This window comes from Jaculus jaculus, chromosome 10 (assembly GCF_020740685.1).
Source record: "Jaculus jaculus isolate mJacJac1 chromosome 10, mJacJac1.mat.Y.cur, whole genome shotgun sequence".
NCBI classification, from domain to species: domain Eukaryota; kingdom Metazoa; phylum Chordata; class Mammalia; order Rodentia; family Dipodidae; genus Jaculus; species Jaculus jaculus.
In genome coordinates, this window is record NC_059111.1 from 40,930,474 (window position 1) to 40,949,271 (window position 18,798).

Genomic DNA, 18,798 nt, shown 5'->3' on the forward strand with positions numbered 1-18,798 from the left:
GGCTAATTAATGTGGATCCTGGGGAGCCAAGCCTCGAACAGGGTTCCTTAGGCTTCACAGGCAAGTGCTTAACCACTAAGCCATCTCTCCAGCCCCTAGGGTTCATTTTAAAAAAGAGAAAAAAATTATTGTTTTGAGACAGGGTTTATGTAGGCCAGTTTAGCCTCCATCTTTTAATGTAGCTGAGGCCAGCCTTAAACACCTGATCCTCCTTCCTGTCTTCACTTCCCAAGTCATGAGATTATAGGAATGCCTGGTTAAATAAGAAGATGAATTACACCTAAAGCATCCTGATCCCAATGAAGAAACATACACATGTCTTACTTCCTGTCCCAGTGCCAGAGCTTGAAAAGGTGAACCTACTGGGACTGGCTGGGGGAGAAGAGGAAAATTTGTTCCAGAATGAACTGTCTGAGGGATAATCACAGTTTTCATACAGGGCAAAAGGAATTACGCTGTGTTGGAACAAAGGTGGCTGTTTGTCTTTTCTCCTGATCTGAGGCAAGAACAATATGCATACAAATGGTCCTATATGTTAAAGTTAGTATTTGATGAGTAACCAAGATGAAAAGAAAGGAGTCAAATCTTCCCAGAAAACAAAGCTAGGAACTTTGAGATCTCACAACTAAGATACAATAGTCATCTTTATTTTCCTAATAAAGCTATTGCTCTTACACTTTAAAAAAAATAACCACCACAAAAAAAAAGAAAGGATCCTTGAAAGAAGCCAAGAGCATGCTACATTAATTTGTCTAAGTATGGACATTATACATAAACATTCTGAAATGATCTCATTTTTCTGTAAAAAGAGTCTCTATATTGAAAATACTTACCTGAGGGGCAGACTTTTATTAGTACTTATAGAAGCCTGTGGAATTAACGTTTTCCACTTGAAGCCTGAAAATGTGATGGATTTCAACACAGAAATGGCTTCTTCTAAAGAAGATTTCATTTGAGAGGCTTTTTCATGTCGCTGCTGGGACACACAGCCAGCTTCTTTATACCCTAGGAAAGGAGACTCAGAGACAACCTCCATATATACAATGGACCCAGACTATAATCTCCCATCACCCTTCTTTTTCCCCTCCTCACTTTTTTTTTTTTTTTTTTTTTTTACTCTTCTCTTTTTCTTTTTTCAAGGTAGGGTCTCATTCTAGCCCAGGCTGACCTGGAATTCACTATGTAGTCTCAGGATGGCCTTGAACTCATAGCGATCCTCCTACCTCTGCCTCCCAAGTGCTGGGATTGTTTTGTTTTTTAATATTTTTATTTATTTGCACATGTGTGTGAGTGCATATGTGTGTGGCCTCTTGCCTCTGCAAATGAACTCCAGACCCATACTCCACATTTTGGCTTTTCTTTTTGGAGGTAAAGTTTTACTTTAGCCCAGGCTGACCTGGAATTCATTCACTATGTAGTTTCAGGGTGGCCGCAAACTCACAATGATCCTCCTACCTCTGAACTCCCAAATGCTGGGATGAAAGGAGTGCACCACAACACCTGGCTTGTTGTTTGTTTTCTTTAATTTATTTGAGAGAGAAAGAGAGCACACGCATGCCAGGGCCTCTAGCCATTGCAAATAAACCCCACATGCATGCACCACCATGTGCATCTGGCTTATGTGAGTTCTTCTGGGCAATTGAACCAGGGTCCTTAGGCTTTGCAGGGAAGCACCTTAAGCGCTAAGCCATTTCTCCAGCCCTGCTTGTTTGTTTTTTTGAGGCAGGGTCTCACTCTAGCACAGGCTGAGCTCAAATTCACTATGTAGTATCAGGCTGGACTTGAATGCATGCAATCCTCCCGAGGGCTGAGATTAAAGGTGTATGCCACCATGCCCAGCCATGCCCTACTTTAAAAAACAAAATTTACTTGCTAATGAGAGACAGAGATAGAAAATGGGTATAACAGCTGGGCGTGGTGGCGCACGTCTTTAATCCCAGCACTCAGGAGGCAGAGGTAGGAGGATCGCTGTGAGTTCAAGGCCACCCTGAGACTACAGAGTTAATTCCAGGTCAGCCTGGACCAGAGTGAGACCCTACCTCGAAAAACCAAAAAAAAAAAAAAAAAAAGAAAATGGGTACAACAAAGCCTCCAGCCATTGCAAACAAACTCCAGATGCATGCGCCACCATGTGCATCAAACTTGGGACCTTAGGCTTCATAGACAAATGCCTTAACCACTAAGACATCTCTACAGTCCATTCCACTTAAAAAAAAGTTCATTTATTTATTTGCAGTCAGAGACAGAAGACAGACAAAGAGAATGGGTGAACCAGGGCCTCCAGCCACTGCAAACAGACTCCAGATGCATATACCACATTGCATCTGGTGTTACGTGGGTAGTGGGGAATCAAACTCAAGTCATCAGGCCAGGCCAAATGAGCCAACAGGTTTACAATAGTGGCATACCTGTTATGGGGGAAACCAACTGCTTTCTAATTGGACTGGAGGCCCATTCCATGGGAGGGAATACATACCTGATACTGAAAAACTACAACGGGGGTAGTCATGAGCTCTAGGGAAATAACATCCACTGGAGTATGGCTAAATGTATATAGTATGCTCACCAAACTGCCCAGTAACCACTTCTCTTTATGTTCACCTATATATTAATGCTACTCTCACATTAAAAAAGGGTTTTTTTGTTCATTTTTATTTATTATTTGAAAGCAATAGACAGAGTGAGAAAGGCAGATAGAGAGAGAGAAAGAATGGGCGTGCCAGGGCCTCCAGCCACTGCAAACAAACTCCAGATGCGTGTGCCCCCTTGTGCATCTGGCTACTGTGGGTCCTGGGGAATCGAGCCTCAAACTGGGGTCCTTAGGCTTCACAGGCAAACGCTTAACCACTAAGCCACCTCTCCGGGCCTACTCTCAGTTTTGGTTACAGAACCTTCTCTTTTCAGATGGCAGTGACTTTGGGATGACTCAGAAGGAACCACGGTGCTAAGAAGAGACAGAGGAGTGCTCAGCATTGAAATATCTCAATCACACCTTCCAAGGCTCAGGATCCATTGCAGAAGAGGTGGTGGAAAGAATGTAATAGTCAAAGGAAGGGTAGGACTCCTTTCAACGTGCTCCTTCAGACACAAAATGACCTGGATATATCCATGACCTCACAGTGCCTGACACTACTTAAACAAGGCCATCATAATAAGAGGAAAAGATTATGACATCAAAATAAAAAGAGTGAATGAGAGGGGGAGAGGATATGATGGAGAGTGGAGTTTCAAAGGGGAAAGTGGTGGGGAGGGAGGGAATTACCATGGGGTATTGTTTACAATTATGGCAGTTGTCAATTATAAAAACGGGGGGGGGGGGAGCTGGTCATGGTGGCACACGCTTTTAATCCCAGCACTTGGGAGGCAGAGGATCACCATGAGTTCAAGGCCATGCTGAAACTATATAGTAAATTCCAGGTCAGCCTGACCTAGAGTGAGACCCTACCTTGGAAAAAAATAAAAAAACTTACCCTGTGGGCTGGAGTGATAGCTCAGTGGTTAAAGTGTTTGTCTTCAGTACCTAAATATCTAGGTCCTAAAGCTAGATATACAAAGTGGTGCATGCATCTGGAGTTTTTGCAGTGGCTAGAGGTCCTGGATCACCATTCAGTCTCTCTCAACTTGTAAATTAATAAACACAATATTAAAAACCAAAAGGAGGCTGGGTGTGGTGGTTCACACCTTTTATTCCAGCACTCAGGAGACAGAGGTAGGAAGATTGCCGTGAGTTCGAGGCCACCCTGAGACTACATAGTGAATTCCAGATCAGCCTGGGCTATAGTAAGACTCTACCTCGAACCCCCCCCAAAAAGTTAAAAAGGGCTGGAGAGATGGCTTAACGGTTAAGCGCTTGCCTGTGAAGCCTAAGGACCCCGGTTCGAGGCTTGGTTCCCCAGGTCCCACGTTAGCCAGATGCACAAGGGGGCGCACGCGTCTGGAGTTCGTTTGCAGAGGCTGGTAGCCCTGGCGCGCCCATTCTCTCTCTCTCCCTCTCTCTGTCCTTCTCTCTGTGTCTGTCGCTCTCAAATAAATAAATAAATAAAAACTTAAAAAAAAAAAAAGTTAAAAAAAAGGAGCTAGGTGTATTGGTGCACACCTTTTATGCCAGCACTTGGGAGGCAGAGGTAGGAGGGATCACCCTGGCATGTTCATTTTTTCTCCCTGTCTGACTCTCTTTTTCAAATAAATAAAAATAAAGTTTAAAAAAAAGAAAGAAAGAAAGAAGTATCATGGGGGCTGGAAGATGGCTCAGCAGTTAAATGCACTTGCTTGCAAAGCCTAGCAGGTTTAATTCTCTAGTTCCCATGTAGAGCCAAGTGTACAAAGTGGTAGGAATCTAGTTTGTTTTAAGTTGCAGGAGGCCCTAGTGTGCCCATACTCACTCTGTCTGCCTGCCTATAAGTCTGTAGTCTTGTCTTTTTCTCTCAAATAAATAAAATTACCTCGGAATGTGAGCCGGGCATCAGCATTATCAGGACGCAATGACAAACGAAACTCCACTCGGCTGGTAAACATGCGGTATGGTTCATTTGTGCCCAGTGTGGTGAGGTCATCAATCAATACTCCTATGTAGCCTTCTGTTCGACTGACTATGAAGGGTGGTTTACGACTAACCCGAAGACTGGCGTTGATCCCAGCTATCACACCCTACAAGAGGACTTAAATGTTTAAGAGGCTATTATGAACTGGACAAACAGCTATCTCATTCAGAAAATATCTGGAAAAGAATACACGGGGCAGAAGAAAATGGGCCCAGCAGGACATAAAGAGGTAGAAAATGTGACCCATCTTTTTCTCCTTCCCCCCCTTCTCCCCTTGCCTCCCTCATTTTCCTTCCCCTTCCCCCTCTCTTCTTCTCCCATTAAAATCAAACCTTAAACTCAAAAGCAAACTAACAGGAAAAGGAAATGTGGTCCAGATTCAGAAACAGAGTATGGAATATATAGCATGCATCATGTTAGCTATGCTGATCTTTTTTGAAAAACCTACCTCCCAGATGTCTCTACCCTTTTCCCACTCACAAAAATAAAAATGGGGCTGGAGGTATGGCTTAGAAGTTAAGGTGTTTGCCTGCAAAGCCAAAGGACCCAGGTTCAATTCCAATGGACCCATGTTAGCCAGATGCTCAAGGGGGCACACGCTTCTGGAGCTCCTTTGCAGTGGTTAGAGGCCCTGGCACACCCATTCTCTCTCTTTCCCCCTCCCTCTTTCTCTGTTAAAGAAATTAATTAAAAAAATAATGATATAATTTCCAAATGGTAATAATGTAATGTTATAAGAATAAATATTCTTTCTTAAAATAAATTTTATTAATTTGCAAGTGTGTGCATGTATGGATTACAAATGAAAGCTAGGTGCATGTGCTGCTTTGGTACATGTGGCTTTATAGGGGTGGTGGGGACCCGACCCTGGGTCACCATGTTTTGCAAACAAGTGCCTTTAATCTTTAATTGCTCAGCCCCAGGCCAACTATATATACATATGTATGTATATATATAAACTACAGAAGCAATACCTTTGCAAAATTAAACTATATTAGATCTAGAAACTCAGAATGAGTAAAGCTACCAGTGTTTAAAAAAATCCTACTATAGGGCTGAAGAGATGGACTAGTGGTTAAAGCGTTTGCCTGCAAAGCCAAAGGACCGAGGTTTTGATTCTCCAGAACCCACATAAGCCAGTTGCACAAGGTGGCACCTGGAGTTTGTTTGCATTGGCTGGAGGCCCTGGTGTGCCCACTCTCCCTCTCACCCAAATAAATAAATAAATAAATTAATTAATTAAATTTAGGTTTTTCGAGGTAGGGTCTCACTCTGGCCCAAGCTGACCTGGAATTCACTATGTAATCTCAGGGTGGCCTCGAACTCATGGTGATCCTCCTACCTCTGCCTCCTGAGTACTGGGATTAAAGGCATGAACCACCATGCCTGGCTAAATATGTATATTTATTATTATTATTATTTATTTGTTTATTTATTTATTTATTTATTTTTGGTTTTTCAAGGTAGAGTCTTGCTCTAGCCCAGCTGACCTGGAATTCACAATGTACTCTCAGGGTGGCCTACCTCTGCCTACAGAGTGCTCCGATTAAAGGCATGAACCCCTACACCAGGCAATAAAATATTTTTTTAAAAAATCCTACTATAGACCAGGAATGCCTTTATTCTCAGCACACAGGAGGCAGAGGCAGGAGGATCACTGTGAGTTCAAGGCCAGCCTGGGACTAGAGTGAAACCTTACCCTGAAAAGACCAAAAATAAAGAGTGGCCAGGTGTGGGCATGCATGCCTTTAATCCCAACACTTGGGAGGCAAAGTTTGGAGGATCACTGTGAGTTTGAGTACACCCTACTCAGCCTAGGCTAGAGCAAGACCCTACTTCAAAACAAAACAAAACAAACAAAAAAGAATGATTAAGTAGCTCCTCTGGTGTGCATGGCATCTGAATGAAGTCTTACTTGAGCTGCAGCTTCCTCGTAACCAGTGGTACCATTTATCTGTCCAGCAAAGAAGAGCCGTTGAACCTGTCGAGTCTCCAGGGAAGGCGTGATCTGTCGGGGATCCAAGTAGTCATACTGAACGCCATACCCTGACCAAAGAAAACATGCAGAAGGTAAGTCAAAACAGTTGCATTTGCCTCAAGGTCACTGCTCAATGTTGTGAGTTTGAGATCACCCTCAGACTACAGAGTGAATTCCAGGTCAGCCTGAGCTAGAGTCAGACCCTACCTCAAAAAAAAAAAAAAAAAAAGGCCAGAGGGATGGCTTAGTGGTTAAGGTGTTTGCCTGAGAAGCCAAAAGACCCAGGTTCAATTCCCCAGGATGGATACACAAGGTGGTGCATGTGTCTGGAGTATGTTACAGTGGCTGAAGGCCCTGGCACACCCATTCTCTGTCTCTTTATAAGGGCAGCAATGAATCTCTTACTCTCTCTCTCTTTTTTTGGTCTTTCAAGGTAGGGTCTCACCCTAGCTCAGGCTGACCTGGAATTCACTATGTCATCTCAGGGTGGCCTCAAACTCACAGCGATCCTCCTACCTCTGGCTCCCAAGTGCTGGGATTAAAGGAGTGCGACACCACACCTGGCTTAGCAATGATTCTTTTTACCTGGATGAATCATTTTAGCTCTTTCCAAGCCTCTAATGCATGTGATCATTTTCTCTTGTAACTCAGCTGGTAGCGTCACAGATAACCCTTGGGGATAGATAAGGTCAGAATCCATTCCTTCAGGTTCCAACCAAACTTGATGTGCACGGTTTGGAAAACGTAACACCTTTGATTCAATGGAGGGACAGTATCTAGAATAGGACATTAAAAAATTTAAAACAAAGAATTATATTATCCCTTAAAGTATAAAGCACTATCTTGTGTCCTTACCTGGGTCCTCTTGTAGTTTCCTTAACATGACTATTTAGATGAAGGTTCTCAAGGACAACCTTATCCACTCCAGGGTTGGTATGAGTCAAGTAACAAGGCAACTGATCTTCTGGCTACAGAATGGTAATCAAATACAATATGGTTTAGGCTGTTTTCCTGCTTTACCCATTGAATGCTGGTATGATAGGTATGGGTCACCATGACTTGCATCAATACTGCTTTGCTTCTCTACCAGGTTGCCTCTTTTCCAAATAAGCTTTACATAGCATCTACTTATATTACTAGCCATTAAATTTATGCATCATTAAGGTTTTTTGACAAAAATAAACATAACCAAGAGATGAACCTGAATATAATTAAGACTCTAAATCTAATTATCAGTTTGTAGGTCAGGGAGTAGAAAAATGAGGCACCAGAAAGATAAAATCAAACAAATCTAGACAGTAGGAAGTTCTAGAGAGAAAAACAACTTGCTAATTCATTTCTTCCATACATGAATGTCAAAAAAAAAAAAAAAAAGATTAAAAAAAAGAAAGGAGCCAGGTATGATGGATCACACCTTTAATGTCACAGCACTCAGGAGACAAAGGCAGGAAAAGCATCATGAGTTTGAGGCCAGCCTGGGACTACAGAGTGAGTTTCAGGTCTGCTAGAGTGAGACCCTACCATGTAAAAACAAAAGAAATGACAATAAAATAAAAAAGGCAGGCGGCTGGGAAGATAGCTTTGTAAAGTGCTTGTTATGTTGCTAAAGCATGAGGACCTGTGTTTCATCCCTGGAACTCATGTAAAAATGCTTGTGAGCTGGGGAAATAGCTCAGCAGTTAAAAGGCAATCACTTGCAAAGTCTGAGGTCCCAGGTTCAATCCCCCAGCATAATATAAATCAGAAGCAAATTGGTGCACATCTGGTGTTTGTTTGCAGCAGCAACAGCACCTGGTGCATGAACATACATTCAACACAGATTAAAAAAAAAAAAAGTTGCCTAGTGAGAGAAATAAACAGACTCAAACTCTCCTACTGAAAAGTGAAGGTATATAAAAGTTAGTATCAACCACAGCAGATAAGCAGGAAAGACCAAGATCTTCCAGAAAGGAGGAAACTGGCCAGAATCCTGTCAAAGCCCCAGTAACCCCAATCTGTGAGTCTTCAAGTCTGTCTGGCTGGCCAGCAGCACAGAGTAGCAGGAGCAGAAACAAAGTGAGGGGGATTTTTCACCCATGTTGGCCTCTTCACAAGTCAAGAAACCTGAAGGGGAAGATGCTTAGACTAGCTGAGCAGCTCCAGTACAACTGCAGGTACCCTGCAAAGTCTCCCATTCCCTAAGTGTCAGGGTCAAGAACGTTCAGAGAACTCATTCACCCCTGGCTACCTGGCACTAAGAGGGATCAAGGTGGACACTAAGCACTGGTGAGATGGAAAGTCATCCCCCAAATCAAAAGGGCCTACTTACACAAAACCAGATATATAGGCCTGCACTAGAAGCACTATTCTTTCTTTCCATGGCAGGAAAGATTAAGTATTACATTTGAATGATATTCCTGGCTACCTTTACCATTCTCAAATAAGCTGTATTTTGGTGTTGACCATTGTTACCTTTGACATTTCCTTATTTAAGGGCCTTTGTTTTTTTTTTTTTTTTTTTTGAGATAGGGTTTGACTCTAGCCCAGGCTGACCTGTAATTCACTATGGAGTCTTAGGGTGGCCTCGTACTCACGGCTATCCTCCTACCTCTGCCTCCCGAGTGCTGGGATTAAAAGCATGTGCCACCATGCCCAGCATTTGTCTTTTTTTTAAGTCACTATTGGAGGCAGGGACTGACTTGGCCCAGGCTGACATAGAACTTATTTCCAACTAGATATCACAACCTCCTAGTTGACAGGATTAAGGGTGTGGGGCAACACATACCCTTAGAGATTTTGGCTTTACTAGATTATCTGCTTAGCTTAATCCCCACACTTGTATAAATACTTTGTGCTGGTTTTGATTGAATGTCTACATTGTTCAATTGAATTATAGAATCTACTAGTAATTTGCTTCACCCAGTCTACTACAATGCTTGAATAGCAGGCAAACTCAGCACCTAGGGTCACTTCTGCTGTTTCTCTTGAAGTAGAAGAGCCACATCTGATGCCTTAAACTCCTACACTGAAGATCTATAAAGTCAGATTTACATGGCTAAGAACACAGCAGATAATTAGAAAACCCAAGCACCAAGTTAACCCAAGATGCAAAAATATTATATACAAGAAACACAAAAAGTCAAGAAAATACAATCCCACCAAAAATTATGATCCATCAGAAATGACCTCCAGTGAGACTGCCTTTAGATGAAATGTCTGAAAAAGGTTGAAAAAAAAAAAAAAAAAAACAAGATTACATCTATGCTTAACGAAATCAAAGAAGAAAACCAACTCCTGAGGGAATCCCAAGAGACCATAGGTAAACAAATTAATGAAATAAGTAGGTCAATGCAAAACAAGAGTAAGGAAATAGAAATAATGAAAAAAAAATACCCATCAGAAATACCAGGAATTAGAATGATTGAGATGGGGAGGGGATATGATGGAGAATGGAATTTCAAAGGGGAAAGTGGGGGAGGGGAAGTAGGGTATTACCATGGGATATTTTTTATAATCATGGAAAATGTTGATAAAAATTGAGAAAAAAAAAAAGAAATACCAGGAATGAAAAACAGAGTAAGTCAAATAGAAAACTCTGCAGAAAATCTCACCAGTAGAATGGATCAAGGAGCGGACAGAATGTCGATCTACACTAGAAAACCAGGTGGCAGATCTCAACAGGCCAACAAAAGGTAAGACAAACTAATAGGAAGGCATGAATAGGAATTTCAAGAAATTCAGGACACTATGAATAAGAATTCAGGGTATAATAGGAGAAGAAATTCATTCCAAAGGCTTAACAGGTATTTTCAAAAAAATCATAGAAGAAAACTTCCCCAAGTACAGGGAGCCTACAGAATGCCAAACAGACAAACAAGAAAGAACCTCTCACCATCATATAATTAAACCAGAAAACACACAAATCAAAAAATACATATATTAAAAGCAGTTAGAGAGAAAAATCAAATCACATACAAAGGCAAGCCCATCAGGATAACAGCAGATTACTCAACAGAAACTTTAAAAGCCAGAAGAGCTTGGAATGATGTATTCCAAATTCTGAAAGATGATAACTGTCAACCAAGATTACTTTATCCTACAAAGCTATATATTCAAATAAACAGAAATAAGGACATTCCACAACAAAAGCAGGCTAACGGAACATATGAAGACCAAACCAGCTCCACAGAAAATACTTGAAAGATCTTCCATGCTGAAGAGAAAGAAAAACACACACATAAGGAACCTGGAAAAAATAAACCATACTTAAATACTAGTTAACACAAGAGAGGAAAGGTAAAACTGGAAGAACTACAAAAAAAAAAAAAAAAAAAAAAAAAAAGGCAAAAGTAAATCCATACCTTTCAATAACTCTTAATATCAATGGCCTCAATGCCCCAAAGACAATTTGCAGACTGGGATAAAAAGCAGGATCCTTCTTAGCCAGGTGTGGTGGCTCACACCTTTAATCCCAGCACTAAGAGAGGCAGAGGTAAGAGGATCACCAAGAGTTCGAGGCCATCCTAAGACTACATAGTGAATTCAAGGTCAGCCTGAGCTAGAGACCCTACCTTAAACCATCCATCCCCCCAAAAAAGCAAGATCCTTCAATTTGTTGCCTTCAAGAAACTTACCTTTCCACAAAACATGGCCACTATCTTAGAGTGAAAGGTTGGAAAATGGTGCTTTAAGCAAGTATGCCTAGAAAATAAGGAGGTGTCACTATACTAACATGGGACAAAGTAGACTTCAGACCAGTAGAAAGATCACTTTATATTGATTAAAGGAATGCTCCAACAGGAGGACATTACAAGCCTAAACATATATGCACCTAACATGGGGACTCCCAATTTCATCAAACAAACACTATTAATGTCGCAGATAACACCAAACACAGTTGTAATGGGTGACTTCAACACCCCACTCTTATCAATTGACAGGTCATCCTGGCAAAACATAAACAGAGATGCACCTGGATTAAATGAGGTCATTGAACAAATGGACCTAACAGATATCTACAAGACATTTCACCCAAATGGTGCAGAATACATATTCTTTTCAGCAGCACATGGAACATTCTCTAAAACAGACCATGTATTAGGACACAAAGCAAATCTTAATAAATACAGGAAAACTGAAATAATTCTTGCACTTTATCTGATCAAAATGAGATCAAAGTACAAAGCAATAACAAGAAAAGCTATATAGCATAAACAAAATCATGGAAACTAAACTCAACTAAATGAATGAGTCAATGAAGAAATCAGGAAGTAAATGAAAAATTCATAGAATCAAATGATAATGAGAATACAACATACCAAAACATTTGGACACATGTTGGGTCATGATGTGCAGAGACATTTATCGTACCAATAATTGTGGGCTAACCCCACAATGCATGACCCATATACCTCAACAAGGAGGGGCCAATGGGGAGGGGGTAGGCCAGGGATGAGCCTAATAATGGCACCAAACTGCCTATATTTGCTGAATACAAAACAAATTTAAAAAAAAGTGGGCTGGAGAGATGGCTTAGCGGTTAAGCGCTTGCCTGTGCAACCTAAGGATCCCAGTTCGAGGCTCGGTTCCCCAGGTCCCACGTTAGCCACATGCACAAGGGGGCGCATGCATCTGGAGTTCGTTTGCAGAGGCTGGAAGCCCTGGCGCGCCCATTCTCTCTCTCTCCCTCTGTCTTTCTCTCTGTGTCCGTCGCTCTCAAATAAATAAATAAATAATTAAAAAAAAAAAAGTTCAGGCCCAGATGGATTCACCAGTGAATTTTACCAAACATGGAAAAACTAACACCAATGCTTCTCAAACTTTTCCATAAAACAGAAAAGGAATGAATCCTACCAAACTCCTTCTATGAAGCCAGCATCACCCTGATGCCAAAACCAGACAAAGATAGAACAAAAAAAGAAATTTATAGAACCTCCCTCATGAACATAGATGGAAAAATACTCAAGAAAATATTGCCAAGCCAGTTGTGGTGGTACACACCTTTAATCCCAGTACTTAGGAGGATCACCATGAGTTCAAGGCCACCATGAAACTAAATAGTGAATTCTAGGGCAGCCTGAGCTAGAGTGTGACCTTACCTCAAAAACAAACAAACAAAAAAAAAATTGCCAAACAATACAAAAATATGTCAGAAAATTCATTTACCCTGACCAAGTAGGCTTTATCACAGAGATGCAGGGATGATTCAACATATACAAATTGATAAATGTACACATCATATAAATGGACTTTAGGACAAACATCACATGATCATCTCATTAGATAGAGAAAAAGCATTTGATAAAACCCAACATTCCTTCATAATAAAAGTCCTACAGAAACATACTAAAGGCTATTTATGACAAACCTACAGCCAACATAATACCAAACAGAGAAAAACCTGAAGCTTTTCCACTAAAATTGGAACAAGACAAGGATGTCCATTGTCCCCACTAAAAAAAAAAAAAAAATTATTGACAACTTCCATGATTGTAAACAATATCTCATGGTAATTCCCTCTCTTCCCCAACTTTCCTTTTTGAAATTCCACTCTCCAGCATATCCCCTGCCCCTGTCAATCCTTCTTTTATTTTGATGTAATCATCTTTTCCTCCTATTATAATGGTCTTGTGTAGGTAGTATCAGGCACTGTGAGGTCATGGATATTCAGGCCATTTTGTATCTGGAGGAGCACATTGTGAGGAGTCCTACCCTTCCTTTGGCTCTTACATTCTTTCTGCCACCTCTTCTGCCATGGACCCTGAGCCTTGAAGGTATGATAGAGATATTTCAGTGCTGAGCACTCCTCTGTCACTTCTCCCCACCATGGTTCCTTCTGAGTCATCCCAAGGTCACTGCCATCTGAAAAGAGAAGGTTCTCTAACCAAAACTAAGAGTAGCATAAATATATAGGTATGAACATTAAGAGAAGTGCTTACTGGGCAGTTTGGTGAGCACAGTATATATATTTAGCCAGACAGTAGCAGACGTTATACCCGTAGGGCTCATGACTACTCTTGTTGTAGGTCTTCAGCATCAGGGATGTATTCCATCCCATGGAGTGGGCCTCCAGTCAAATTAGAAGGCAGGTGGCTTCCCCCATTAACAGATATGCCACTATAACACCTGTTGGCTCATTTGGCCTGGCCCACTTTTATTTAATATACTACTGGAAGTCTTAGCCATAGCAATAAGGCAAGAGAAACACATAAAAAGGATACAAATTTCGAAAAGAAGAGACCAAGCTATCATTATTTGCAGATGATGTGATTCTATACATAAAGGACCCTAAAGACTACCAGCAAACTGTCAGAGCTGATAAACACTGCAACATAGCAGGAAACAAAATAAACACAAAGAGGGGCTGGAGGGATGGCTTAGCTGTTAAAGTATTTGCCTGCAAAGCCAAAGGACCCAAGCTAGCCAGATGCACAAGGGGGTGCATGTGTCTGGAGTTCCATTTGCAGTGGCTGAAGGCCCTGGCGTGTGCCCATTCTCTCTCCCTGCCTCTCTCCCCACTTTCTCTCTGCCAAATAAATAAGTAAAAATAAAATATTATAATAATAATAACAATAATAATAAAAAACACTGAAATCAATAGCCTTCTTATATGCTAACAACAATCACACAGAGGATGACATCAGAGAATCACTCACATTAAAATTACATCAATCAATCAATAAATAAATAGAAGTTCCTAGGAATAAACCAAGCCAAGGAAGTGGAGGATCTCTACAATGAAAACTTTAAAACACTCAAGAGAGAAGTTGCAGAAGACATTAGGAAATAGAAAGACATCCCTTGTTCTTGGACTGGAAGAATAGAGATTCTGAAAATGGCAATCTTACCAAAAATAATCTATACATTTAATGCAATCTCCATCAAAATTACAATGGCATTCTTCATGAAAATTCCTAAAATTCATTTGGAAGCATAAAAAAACCTCAAATATCTAAAGCAATTTTGAGCAGCAAAAATAAGGCTGGTGGTATTACCATACCTGATTTTAACCATATTATAGAGCCATAATAACAAAAACTATATGGTACTGGTACAAAAACAGACATGTAGAACAAGAGAAAAGAATAGAGGACTCAGATGTAAATCCAGGTAGCTGATCTTCAACAAAAATGTAAAAAATTCTCACTGGAGGAAAGATACCCTCTTCAGCAAAAAGTGCTGGGAAAACTGGGTATGTATCTGCAGAAGGAAGGAAATAGATCCTTGTCTCTCTTCATGAAAAAGAATTAAGTCCAAATGGATCAAAGACCTTAATACCAGACCTGAAACTCTGAAACTGCTAGAGGAAAAAATAGGGGAAACTTCAACATACTAGTATTGGCAAAGAGTTTCTGAATATAACCCCAGTTGCTCTGCTGGAACCTCCTGAAATTACAAAGCTTTTGTACAGCAAAGGACATTGTGAATAGAGCAAAGAGGCAAACTACAGAATGGGAGAAAATCTCTTCCAGCTAAACATCCGACAGAGGATTAAAATCCAGGATATACAAAGAACTCAAAAAACTAAATAATAAGAAATCAAACAACCCGATTAAAAAATGTGCTATGTGCTAATTTGCCATGATTCAGACCATCGTTAGGCTCCATGTTTGTTGTCCTGATCTCATCAGATGATGGTTGCTTGTTTTGCTCAATAGAATCATAAACATTTTTTTTCTTCCTTTGGAAAAAAAAAAAGTGCTATGCAAATAGAGTTCTCAAAAGAAGAAATACACATGGCATATAAACATCTAAAAAAAATGTTCTATATGACCCAGCTATAGCACTCCTAGGCATATATCCAAAGGACTCATCTCATTTCCTTAGACGTACGTGCTCAACCATGTTTATTGCTGCTCAATTTATAATAGCTGGGAAATGGAACCAGCCTAGATGTCCCTCAACTGATGAGTGGATAATGAAGATGTGGCACATTTATACAATGGAGTTCTACTCAGCGGTAAAGAAAAATGAAGTTATGAAATTTGCAGGAAAATGGATGGATCTGGAAAGGATTATACTAAGTGAGGTAACCCAGGCCCAGAAAGCCAAGCGCCACATGTTCTCTCTCATATGTGGATCCTAGCTACAGATGATTGGGCTTCTGCATGAGAATGAAAATACTTAGTAGCAGAGGCCAGTAAGTTGAAAAGGAGACATAAAGGGAAGAGAAAGGAAGGGAGGAGGATACTTATAGGTTGATATTTTATATATGTAATTACAATGATTGTAATGGGGAGGTAATATGATGGAGAATGGAATTTCAAATGTGAAAGTGTGGGGGTGAGGAGGGAGGGAATTACCATGGGATATATTTTATAATCATGGAAAATGTTAATAAAAATTAAAAAAAGAAAAAAGAAAAAAAATGTTCTAAATCTCTACCCATCAGGGAAATCAATGCAGCTTAAAACTACTTTACGATCCCATCTCATTCCTGTCAAGCAAACAAATGAGGGGCTGGAGAAATGGCTTAAGTTAAGGCACTTGCCTGCAAATCCAAAGGACCCAGGTTCAATTTCCCAGCACTCACATAAGCCAGATGCATAAGCGGGCACACGCACCTGGGGTTCATTTGCACTGGCTGAAGGCCCTGCATGACCATTCTCCTCTTTTTCCCTGCCTATTTCTCACAAATTAAAAAAAAAAAAAAAAAATCACCTAACCATGGAGAGTGATTGAGGAAGATACCCAACATTGACCTCCCTCTGGCCTCCACATGCACACATAGCTATGAAAACACACAGGCACACCACACACATACACACATACACAAATGCAAAAAAAAAAAAAAAAAAAAAGAAAGAAAGAAAGAAAGAAAGAAAGAAAAATGACTGGGTGTGGTTGCGCGCAATTTTAATCCCAGCACTCAGGAAGCAGAGGTAGGAGGAGTACCAAGAGTTTGAGGCCACCCTGAGACTACATAGTGAATTCCAGGTCAACCCGAGCTAGAGTGAGACCCTACCTAAAAAAAAAAAAAAAAAAAAAAAAAGACACTAAAGGCTGGCAAGGATGCAGAAAAAGAGGAACTCTTCTACACTGTTGGTGGGAGCGAATGCAATATGGTCAGCCATTGTGGAAATCAGTGTGGAGGTTCTGAGACAGCTAAAAGTAGATTTACCATATGACCCAGCTATAGTACTCCTAGGCCTATATCCTAAGGACTCGTCTCACTACCTTAGAGATACTTGCTCAACCATGTTTACTGCCGCTCTATTCACATAGCTAGGACATGGAACCAGCCTAGATGTCCCTCAACTGATGAGTAGATAATGATGATATGGCACAATTATACAATGGAGCTCTACTCAGCAGTAAAGAAAAATGAAGTTATGAAATTTGCAGGAAAACGGATGGATCTGGAAAGGATTATACTAAGTGAGGTAACCCAGGCCCAGAAAGCCAAACATCGCATGTTCTCTCTCATATGTGGATCCCAGCTACAGATGACTGGACTTCTGTGTGAGTAGGAAGAAAACTCAGCAGCAAATTCCATTAAGCTAGAAAAGAGATATAAAGGGAAGAGAAAGGAAGGAAGGGGGGTACTTAATAGGATGGTATTGTATATATGTAAGTAGAAGAATAGATTAATGGGGGTGAAAAGGCCCAAAGTGAGGTCAGGGGAAGAGACTGAGTAAAGGAAAGGTGGAGGGAGGGCTAATCAAAATCTAAGAGTATGTAAATAAATCATATGGAAACCTACTTTTTAGGACAATGGAATACTCAGGAGCCATAGATTGTTACTAGAAAATTTTCAGTGCCAGTGAGTTGTTGGCCACGGAGGTCCCTGATGCCCTCAAAGCATTACAGGCCATTGCCGAGGCCCTTGGTTTCCCACCAGGAATAGATGGTAAGACCCTATTGCTGAAGACTCCACATACTTGGGCTGCAAAGCCTCTGAGAAATCCTGCTGGAGCTGAGCTGAAAACCTCCTCTGTGTAGTCCAGCTGACAGAAAGCTGAAAAAAGCTATGCTGCATGAAGTTCCATGGGAGAGAGAGAAGTCACCAGTGAGGATACCCAACAGTGGACACTACAAGCCTTAAATTAGGTTAGCCAGGCCAAATGAGCCAATGGGTGCAACAGTGGCACATCTGGGGAAACTAACTGCTCTCTAACTGGACTGGAGGCCCGCTCCATGGGAGGGAATACATTCCTGACACTGAAAACCTATGATATAGGGTAGTCATGAGCCCCAGAGGTGTATCCTCTGCTGGTATCTAGCTTCATGCATATACTATGCTCACCAAACTGCCCAGTAAGCACTTTTCTTAATGTTCATACTAATATATTAATGCTTCTCTCACTTTTGGTTAGAGAAACTTTTTTTTTAAGATGCTGGTGACCTTGGGATGACTCAAAAGGCACCACGGTGCTGAGAAGTGACAGAGAAGTGCTCAACACTGAAATATCTCTATCACACTGTCCAAGACTCAGGGTTCATTATGGAAGGGGTGGCAGACAGAATATAAGAGTCAAAAGAGGGATAGGACTACTTACAATGTGCTCCCCTAGACACAAAATTGCCTGGATATCCATGACTTCACAGTGCCTGATACTACCTACACAAGACCATCATAATAGGAGGAAAAGATGATTGCATCAAAATAAAAGAGACTGATTGACAGGGGCAAGAGGTATGATTGAGAGTGGAGTTTCATAGGGGAAAGTGGGCGAGGGAGGGCATTACCATGGGGTACTGTCTATAATTAGGAAGTTGTCAATAAAATAATAAATTTTTTTAAAAAAGGACTACACGGGCTAGAGAGATGGCTTGGCGGTTAAGCACTTGCCTGTGAAGCCTAAGGACCCCGGTTCGAGGCTCGGTTCCCCAGGTCCCACGTTAGCCAGATGCACAAGGGGGCGCACGCATCTGGGGTTCGTTTGCAGAGGCTGGAAGCCCTGGCGCGCCCATTCTCTCTCTCTCTCTCTATCTGTCTTTCTCTCTGTGTCTGTCACTCTCAAATAAATAAATAAATAAAATTAAAAAAAAAAAAAAAGGACTACACAAGACCATTGTAATAGGATGTGGTGGTTTGATTCAGGTTTCCCCCCATAAACTTAGATGTTCTAGATGCTAGGTCCCCAGCTGATGGCAGTTGGAAATTAAAGCCTCCTGGAGGTGGCGTATTGTTGGGCGGGCTTATGGTTGTTATAGCAGTTTCCCCTTGCCAGTGTTTGGCACACTCTCCTGTTGCTACGGTACACCATATGTTGGCCAGGGGCTGTTGTCCACTCCCTGCTCATGCCATTCTGGAGTTTTCCCTCAAGCCTGTAAACCAAAATAAACCTCTTTTTCCCA

At 41.1% G+C, this 18,798-nt stretch overlaps 1 protein-coding gene and 1 non-coding gene across 2 annotated transcripts in view; one reads left to right on the forward strand and one right to left on the reverse strand.

The window, feature by feature from the left end:
• Mto1 (mitochondrial tRNA translation optimization 1) overlaps positions 1-18,798 on the reverse strand; it is a 62,345-nt gene that overhangs the window by 17,462 nt on the left and 26,085 nt on the right. The window contains exons 5-9 of the mRNA XM_004660492.2: positions 7,375-7,487; positions 7,105-7,295; positions 6,457-6,587; positions 4,443-4,647; positions 834-1,005 (exon numbers count right to left, since the gene is read on the reverse strand). Coding sequence (XP_004660549.1) covers positions 834-1,005; positions 4,443-4,647; positions 6,457-6,587; positions 7,105-7,295; positions 7,375-7,487 — 812 coding nt within the window. The remainder of the gene's footprint in view (positions 1-833; positions 1,006-4,442; positions 4,648-6,456; positions 6,588-7,104; positions 7,296-7,374; positions 7,488-18,798) is intronic.
• Positions 295-420, forward strand: LOC123464256. Its single transcript, XR_006639486.1, has one exon. It is a non-coding gene; the product is annotated as a small nucleolar RNA SNORD22 (small nucleolar RNA).